The 10,043-nt window shown below is 39.0% G+C and overlaps 1 protein-coding gene across 1 annotated transcript; it reads right to left on the reverse strand.

The window, feature by feature from the left end:
* Positions 1 to 1,159: 1,159 nt before the first annotated feature.
* On the reverse strand, positions 1,160 to 9,089 carry LOC306888244 (neuronal acetylcholine receptor subunit alpha-3-like; the record flags this gene model as incomplete). Its single annotated transcript, XM_079446445.1, has 5 exons — positions 1,160 to 1,288; positions 2,455 to 3,511; positions 4,292 to 4,401; positions 7,125 to 7,169; positions 8,925 to 9,089. The coding sequence occupies 5 exons, from the start codon at positions 9,087 to 9,089 to the stop codon at positions 1,160 to 1,162; spliced, it is 1,506 nt and encodes a 501-aa protein (XP_079302571.1).
* Between the last annotated feature and the right edge of the window lie 954 nt (positions 9,090 to 10,043).

A 10,043-nucleotide genomic window follows, 5' to 3' on the forward strand; every position in this document is an offset into this window, starting at 1 on the left:
TTGAAAGGTTAGAAATGTGCATCAAGGTTTTACGTCATACATTGAGAATATATGAACATGTGCAGTGAAAAGACACCCATTGTTCGAAAAAACATTTTGACTGTTATAGAGACTCATTATTTATCTCTCTTTTTTTTTCCCCCCAGGGACTTGCTCAAAGGATCCACTAGGTGGCGCTTTCTACCTGAAAGTAAGCTGTTGCAACACTCACACAAGGAGATGTGGCTTTACCAGGTCTGTATTTTTAGTGTGTTTTTGTTAGTTTAAAATACTTTAATGTAACAAAATGATCATACGTGACAATAAACAGCAGCTGTATCTCATGAAGAGATGTGTGAGTTTACAGACAGTCAGATTTGAAGGAATAACATTCAGAAAAAAAGACCCCATCATTATTTTCAGTCCAAACCTGCATGCTGATATATTCCTCTGAAACACAAAAGCAGAACTTCTGAAGAATCTTCACACATTACAAGGACTCGAGTGGACAGAATAAGTCTTTTATGAACCGAACACATTCATTCATTCATACACAGCTGACTAGATAGGGAAGATTATCAGCGAGCATCTGTAATTTCTGTCTATCGTGATTTATCATGATTAGCACAAATGTTTGTACAGACTACTTTTACGCTGCTTCTTTGTCACTTTGGAGCTTTTACTGTGATCTATGAAACATGGAATGGACTCTTTGAGGTACAAAAAAAGAAACAGAAAGACCACATAGGCTTGGAACAACTGAAAAGGCAAATAAATGTAATTTTCTTTGAGTGAACTATTAATTTAAGACGACAAAATTTAAGACTAGTTGCACCAGCCTCTGATACTCCATCTACAGACCAAATATTCTGTCCAGTCATCGGCCAAGTGTTTTTTTAGCCTTATGTAATGTAACCGGGTTGCATGACGCTGATGGAAATAGTAATTGACAGAGGAGGACAGTTAGCCGTCGGGTGGGTACTTAGACATCTTGAAAGTCAATGATGATCCTGATTTTAGTTGCTCCGTTTGATCTCTTAAAGGTCTCAGAATCAACCAACCTGTAAACTGATGTCTTTTAATTCGACACTAAATGAAACATCATATAAAAACATAAAAATGCTGAGTTAAGGTTGCTGGAAATTAGACTCTGGCTATTGAAATGTTGGGATGCTTTGCCTCACATGTCTTCGCTCATCAGCAGCGGCTGCAGGAAGAGACCAGCCGTTCCCAGAATGCACACGAGGACAAACACCCACAGAAAGATCCTGTCGATCACCATCGCCACATACTTCCAGTCGTCCTGGACCTTAAAAGACAAGGGGTGGAAGAGCAAGACATGAACTCTGGATCAGATTTGATTTGCACATTTCTAAGGCCTCTAAATGATCAAACTTTGCTGTTAAACCTGTTTCTAATTCATCTTGTCTGATTGATAGTTCAGAGTTTTTTATCCAATAAAAGTGCATCCAGTTTTAGTGTAATTGTACAAACGTTTCTGCTGTCAAATCTCTCTGATATTTCTCAAGTAAAGGTCAGAATAACTGCAGTCATATCTCCAGATGAACTCTTACTGGACTGAAGCAGCTCAGCTTTACTTGATTCTCCATCAATCATTTTCTAGATAAATCAGTGCGTCTCAAATCTGATCATCAGGATCAGATACAGGAACTTAAGTATGTAGTTGACTGAGTTCAGCACTCCAAAACTAAAGCCATGCTTTATTGTCCTCCTTACAGCATCCCCTGCTTGCGTAACACTAAATACTAAAGACCTAGAAATAAAGTGTCAATAATAATAATACAGTCAAACCAAAACTTAATCAGACACTAGATATCATTTTTGATATTTTGTTTTTACTAATTCATAAATAAAGTAAACTGTGACATATTATACCCAAAAATTAGTGGATTAGCAGTAAAAATGCTAAAAAAATTGGGAATTATTCAGACTTTTTTTTTCTTCAGAATTGTGAGAGAGCTATACAAGTTTCATGTAAAAATAGGCTCAATTTAACCAGAATCGTGCCGCTCTATTTTGCACACAAAGAGCTCTAATCGAGTCCAGTTTCTATGTAGCACGCTCATTTTTGTTCATGGTATTCAACAGTAATTAAATGTTTTGCAAAAAGAGACACTGAATAAATATGTTTGATATCTAAATGTTTGACTTCATTTGTTTAACTACATTGGAATCGAAACTGGGACTCGATAAGAAGAATCAGAATTGGAATTGATCAAATTCAAACAATACCCAACCGAATTCATTGCATACCTTTCTATCAAAGTTATCAGACATTATCAAGATGAATTTGTTCTGACTCAGTTTAACTTTGAGTTCTTGTCATATTTTATCACCATTTTCTAAACTATAGCAAATAAACTGTGATAACATGAAAAACGTTGAAGGTGCCTGAATAAATTTGGTTTGACTGCATCAGACCAATGAATTATGATTTGATGTCAGTTCTCTCACCTCCTTGGCCTCGTTCTGTAACCTCATGTTTTCGGCGATGTACTTGACGCTCTCTATGGCATCTCGGACCTGTGGAGACATGCACAGAAACCCAGCGTCCAGAGACTCAGAGCTGGAGCACGGACTCCCTCCGTCTTCTGCTCCTTCGCTGGAAACGTTGGTGTCTTGTTGCTTCCACATGCATCGTCCGTCTCGACACAGAAAGCCAGGAGCCGTCTTAGACGCCTCGCTCAGGTTGCTGAGCTCAGTGGTGCACAGGAGCAGATGAGGCCGGCGTGAAAGATTCGTCTGTTTGCTGGAAACCATACCTGGAGCGTGAAGAGCACACGATCTGGTCTTCCTCTCCGGGTCTTTCTCAGGCCGAGTCATGAACATGACCCGAGGGAGCAGACCGAGGAAGACTTTCTGAACCCAGCCGGGCATGGTGTGCGTCTTAGGCGTGCGGTAATGCACATTGAGCACAAACACAGTGATCACGATAGACAGAGTCACAAATATCATGGTGAAAAGCAGGTACTCTCCAATCAGAGGGATGACGAGAGACGTGGACGGGATAGTTTCGGTGATGACTAAGAGGAAAACAGTGAGGGAGAGGAGAACAGAAATACACAAGGTCACCTTCTCTCCACAGTTGGACGGGAGATAAAACACCAGAACGGTCAGGAAGGAGATGAGCAGACAGGGAATGATCATGTTGATGGTGTAGAAGAGCGGCAGGCGGCGGATGTAGAGCGAGTACGTGATGTCTGTGTAGATCTCCTCGCAGCAGTTGTACTTGATGTCGTGCTTGTATCCCGGAGCGTCGATGATCGTCCACTCGCCGCTCTCCCAGAAATCCTTCAGGTTGATGGTGGAGCCGATGAGCACCAGGTCAATTTTGGCTTTGTCGTAGGTCCACGAGCCGAACTTCATGGTGCAGTTCTGATAGTCGAACGGGAAGAAGGTGACATCGATCTTGCAGGAGCTCTTGAAGATGGCCGGTGGGATCCAGGTGACGTCTCCGTTGTAGCGAAGAAGAGCTTTCGTTTTGTCATCCACCTGGAAATCTCCGACTGCGCTGTGGTTTGGAAACAGAAAGGGACCGTGAAGGAATGACGAGGTCAATGGACCTTTTTCACCATTTTTTTAAATATAATATATATTGTGGTATTTTTGAATTTTCAGACACATAAACAGTATAATTACAAGACAGGACAAAACACAACTACACTAACAAGCAGGGGAGAAAGAGAGAGAGAGAGAAAAAACCTTGCTTCAATTAGATTAAATTTAGCAGATAACCATATCACCGAGTAAAGGCACAGGGGGTTCACAGCAACATTTTGCACAATATGACAACAAGGTGAAATAATATTGTAATAATAACAATTATAAAATAATAATAGGTATCAATCTAGGCCTTTTTACCTCACAAGGGCATTACTTAAAGGGGTCATTGGATGCAAAATTCATTTTACAAGTTGTTTGAACATAAATGTGTGTTGGAAGTGTGTGTACACATCCATCCTATAATGATAAAAATCCACCCAGTGTTTTTTTAAATCCCTATTTTAAAATCCCCTTTCTCAAATCATGCTGTTCTGAGAGTCCTGTCAGAATGATGTAGTTCTGCACAGGCCCCTCCCACGAGAGTTGATTGACAACATAGACCCGCCCTGAGTGAGCTGAGAGCTGACTCCCGTGCAGGGGAAGACTAGATGTCTCTGATTAAGCGATTGAAGTGTTTAGTTGTTGGATGTAATAATGAATAAAGCAGTCATCATTTACTCCCGACATCTGAGCCGCAGTCTTGTGAAAAGGGTCCATAACGAAATGAGGATCAGAATGGAGAACTTACTTGTTGTACAACACAATGTCTGGCTTCCAAATCTTGTTGGATGGCACACGGATAAACTCAACGCCTCCGAAATCCTTGGGATTCCACCTGAGTTTATAATCGTTCCAAATCTAGGAAAAGTAGAAACACACAGAAAAATAAATGAGTTTCTGCCACTGAATAAGAAAGGTAATTGCAATTTCCTCTTCAGGAAATCGAGCTGCATCCGAAAACGCTAGTGGGACCCCTTCAGTGATATATCTGATATATCTGAATATCGTGTGCAACCTATCCAATGGATGGGCAAGACGTCACGGACGGTGAAACCGGCGTTAGTTTTCTGTTATTCAGCAAAGCGCTCTGTGTGTTTCTGTCTGATACTTCTCTGTTGTGAGTCTTATGCCTACGTGCCTTAGACATGTGGAGACAACCTTGGTTCTTGTCTCAGGGCCTGGTATTGGGAGCTCCGTGTCGCCACGTAACGCTAGCGACAGACGCGTACCTCACTGGTTGGGGTGCGGTCATGAGTGGCCACCCTGCCCGCGGTCTGTGGAGTGGTCACCATCTCACGTGGCACATCAATTGGCTGGAGATGCTGGCTGTTTTTCAGGCTCTGAAACCCTTTCTCCTGGACCTAAGAGATCAGCATGTGTTGGTGTGCACCGACAATACAGCGGTGGTCTCTTACATCTACCACCAAGGAGGTCTGCGGCCGTGCCCCCTGTACAGGCTGGCGCACCAGATCCTTGTGTGGTCTCAGGGCAAACTCCTCTCGCTGAGAGCAGTGTACATCCCTGGGCATCTCAATGTGGGAGCAGACATCCTGTCGAGACGGGGGCTGAGGTGGTGAAGCAGATTTGGAGAGTGTTTGGCCAGGCACAGGTGGACCTCTTCGCTACTCAGGAGACAGCGCAATGTCTGGTACTCTCTAACTCATCCAGCTCCATGAGGGCTGGATGCCATGGTACAGACATGGCCGAGGCTTCGTCTGTACGTTTTTCCCCCGATAGCTCTGCTCCCGGGAGTTCTGGCGAGAGTGCACTGGGACAAGGTCAGTCTACTTCTGGTAGCACTGTTCTGGCTGGGCCGAGTATGGTTCTCGGACCTGATTTCTCTCATCGGCGGCTCTCCATGGGGGATTCCCGTCAGGAGGGATCTCTTCTCACAAGCGGGGGTCTATCCCCCCTGCCAGTCGTACTGCAGGCCTTCTGTCCTCCTCCCTTTCGGGGGCCTGACCAGCAAAAGCATAACAGAGCTGTCATGTGGAGAAGGGTGGACCAATTGCTAGTTTGCTATGGTCCCCCTGAGAGGGGTCTGTCTGCTACAAAGCAGACCCTCAGTCGGTGGATTGTGGATGCTCTCAACACTGCCTATGAGTTATTTCAGCTCCCCTCGCCAATGGGAGTCAGAGCTCATTCGACACAAATTCCTGTAGATCAGGGGTCTTCAACTAAAATGACTTGAGGTCCAGTAATGAACCATCCCCACCAGCCAAGGTCCGGACAATTCTAAAAAACAATTGCTGGTTTTTGCCAGGCCAGGGTATATGCAAGATATTTAAACTTAATTTCACCTTTTTTAAGACCTGCACAAAAATAAAATAAATAAATAAAATAAAATGACTGTAAAAAGCATGATTTACAGTTCAGATGCAGGTTTTCACAAAAACAATCAAGTATTATATTAATTAAATAACATATATAAATATATTGTACTGCCTTAATTGTTTACAGTTTACAACAAATTATCTTCTTGTTGATCCACCAGTTCACATTTACAACTCTGCCTGTTTGCTGCTTAAAATCATGGGTTGTTTTCACATTGGTCTTTGACAGCAGCAGACGTACAGGCTGATTGAAAATTGAAAATCATCCTCTTCCAGCGGGTGGCGCTTTCGTTAAAACTGGGTAATAATTGACTTAAAGCCTTTATGTGTGATGCACATACTTTGACAGCATTTCTTTACAGTGAACATTATTATGCATTACATCTTTTCACAAAATAATTAAAGTTCAAGTTAAAATGCATTATAATATTTGCAGATTTCTTTTTGAAACTGGTTGTTTGTCATGTGTTTTAATGTAACAATGAATAGAGAAGTATTATAAATTGGGCTACAATTATTAATTTACAAGGAATTATTACTGCATTAAAATACTAGCAAAATGCATTATATCTATAAAGGCAAAGTAAAGTGTTGCCGAATGGTTTCTACACCAATGTTTTTTTCCAGTGGGAGGCAATGCCAACTCAAGGCACATTTAATAGAACTGACACATCAATAGATGCACAGTTTCCAGGTCAGTTGCTTAAATAGTTTGTGTGACTTACCACCCAGGTGAATTAATTATGTATTAAATTCGATTAGCTTGATTAAATGTGATTATTGATTTGCCATTTAAACGTTAATGAACTGCACGATTAATTCATGAGGAGGGCACAATGATTCATTTGGTTAGGCCCTCTTTGCTGTATGCGTGTTTTTAATTATTCCTCTTCACAGAATCACTCTCATAACAAATTAGACGAACTAAAGCTGATTTCCAATCTAAAAAATAGACAATTAGACATTTGGAAACCACTAATACTGAGATGCACTAATCACCAAATGCCTAAATATAATAATATCATCTACAGCTCCTCACCGTGTTTTGTCTATTGTCTATTAGGATTTGTTTTTAACATCCACGACTTCACAGCAAGCATCTCACATCTGTATTCCACCGGGAATCAAATCCACCTGCTGCACCAATCATTGTGAACAGTGACCGCAAAAGATAGTGAATACAATTGTGTCCAATTATCTAAACGAATCAATGACCTCTGGATGTGTGTGAATCATGCATGAGCTTACATGTCGCAGCCAGAGATTGGTCTCCATAATCTGGTTCACCTCATCCTGCGGGAAAAAAAGGAATAGAGAGTCTCTGAGAGTTGCAGACAAATCACCTGTGGCAGAATAATCCACGACGGCTCTGGATTAATATTTTAGAGCTTAAAGAAGAAACATGCTGTCATGAGCAATCATTCTCCAGGCGTCAGTCCAGAGCGGAGCGCAGCCTCTGTGCCTCAGAGATGGGCCACCTGAGTCCCGTCGCCTGAAGGAGCTTCATGATGCACACAGAACCTCCAGCTGCCCACAAACACGCTCTGTGTGCAGCCCAGCATCTGAAGGGGCACGCTTCCGGAGGTTTTCTTGAATGTTAAAAAAAAGTTGGACTATTGCAATCCAATATTGCAAAAAAAAAAAAAAAAAAGGATGTTTTTAAAAATATGTTTCAAAATATTTTAAAAAGTCTAATTATATTTTTTGACAATTTTTAGTATATTTTTTTTTTATATATTTTAAAATTTTAAAATATATATTTATTTTTTATAAGCATTCAAACATATTTTGCCCTCCATTTATTTCAATACAAGAAACCACAATAACATGAGAGTTATTATAGTTGACTAAAATTAAACCATGAATAAAACACACTTTCAGTGCTTAAAAATTAAATAAATGTTAACTGAAATAAAATAAAAAAATTATTTCAGCTAGTTTCGAATGCAACATTTCTCATTTTCTTTAGTTTAAATGTACTAAAATGATTCAAACTAAAACTATATAAAAATTAATTTTATATATATATATATATATATATATATATATATACATAGACATATTTAAAAAAACTGAAATTAACTAATACAAATTACAAACGCACAACAAAATTACTGAAACCCGAAAAACAGTCTAGTTCAAAATAATAACAAACTAAAGAATCTGAATGATACTAAAATACAGAATGTGTCACATTTGAAGAAAAACTCTTTAACACGTGTAAACATATTAAATAAATGTTGGCTGCTGTAAGATTGTAAATGTATTTTCTTGCCACTGAAATATATTTTAGTATATGAAGGTTGAAACTAAATATATATTCAATTTCAAAATCATATTTCATTGAGCTTTCCTGTTTATAGCATACTGTATTTAGAATATATTTTGGTCAGGAAAGAGGTATTGTGAAACTTCATTTATGATTTCAACTTACACATTACACAATACATTTTCTTATATGCCTTTATGTTGACATCTATGACAATATGAGCCTTTAAAAAACAAAAACATCCAATAGTCTGTAAACATTTTCAATCAGGCCACTAAAGGTGCTGACATATAACATTTCAGAAGCTCATATTTAGATTTCCTCTGCAATATAATAAATATGACATTATATATAAAAATGACATTTTCTCTCAAAGGGATATGACTGAATGCACAGAAATAGCAGAAATGCATTTTTTGCATCACATAGACCTTATCATTATCAAGCTGAATTAAACAATCTAGAGAAAATGAATGAGAAAGAATGATATAAGGAAGGAGATACAGCTCCATAATACAAGTGAGACGTTCTCCGTGACTGAGGCGGGGAAGAAAGAGGAAAGATGAGAGGAAACCTGAAAATTCAGGAGATTACACGCTCATTCACGCCGACGGATGGATGCGTGTCTGAGGTCAGAGACTCTGAAGCTCCAGCTGATGAGTGAAACACACTCGCTCTCTGAAGAGACTCATCATGAGAACAGAGAACAGAGCCTGACCCAACCACAGAAACCAGGCTAAAACAAGTACACAAACCTGGATTTGCTCACAGCCACTTACCACTTTGACCAGCTGTGACATGGACACTTCAAACTGGACGGTGACGGGGTTGGACACGTTCTCCACCGGTCTGATGTACTGGTTATAACTGGAGAAGATGACCGAGAAGAGCCTGTGCTCGGCCTCAGAGCCACAAACCCCTGAATCTGGAGCAGAGACGTTCATCACCGCACAGAAGAACCCAACTCCAGTGTTTATCGTGCACTACAGGAGCTGGAGCTGCTAAATCATGCATTTCTTATTATGAATGGTCCTACTTTATATTAGGTGGCTTTAACTACGTTGTACTTACATTTAAATTAATAATTTAATATAATGCACTTACTGGGTTCAAACATGTTTTAACATTAGCATGTATTCTTAGCAAATGAAGAAAGTGAGCAGGCAATCATTTTCAGACACTGCGCAGTAATTGTCATCAATTTTAAACCTATTTTCTTAACAATATATTGATTTTGTTTTAATTCAACATATAGGGCACAACGAAAGGCCCACATTAAGAAAAGATGTGCTGTTCACTGAGCCTTAAATGTATAATTGCTGAAAAAATATATACGTTGTATTGAACATTAATGGAGCGACAGATTTTGTGTGAAAATAAATCAAGTTGTTTATTTTGTTTACGAATCTTATAAATGTATGAGTTGATTCAAATAATGTCTAAGTTAATACTTGTTCAAAACAATCACTTCAGCAAAGTTTGTACTATTTTCTGCTTTTTTGAAAAATAAAATAATTTTTGTTCAATAAATATGCTGTCATTAAAATATGTTAAAATAAAATATATATTTTAAAATGCAGAAACAAAATCATTTTAATAAGTAAAGATTGTGAAAGTATTGAAGGAGATCCAATAATAATTTAAATATGTATTTACAGTAGTAACAAGAAATGATATTTTATTATATGATATCGTGTTTTTAAATATGATGGTTTCATTCTAAACATGTGATTATCTCTAATATGGACACATAATGTATATGATATTTATAACAACATAATATATGGTATTTACCATCTGAATCTAATCATGTCATGTCAACAAATGGAAAAGTCAGCGATCTATTAATTATCATATTAATTACTGTACACCTTTAGCCCCAACAGCAGGGGCGCTTT

Source organism: Barbus barbus (genome assembly GCF_936440315.1).
Source record: "Barbus barbus genome assembly, chromosome: 22".
Taxonomy (NCBI): domain Eukaryota; kingdom Metazoa; phylum Chordata; class Actinopteri; order Cypriniformes; family Cyprinidae; genus Barbus; species Barbus barbus.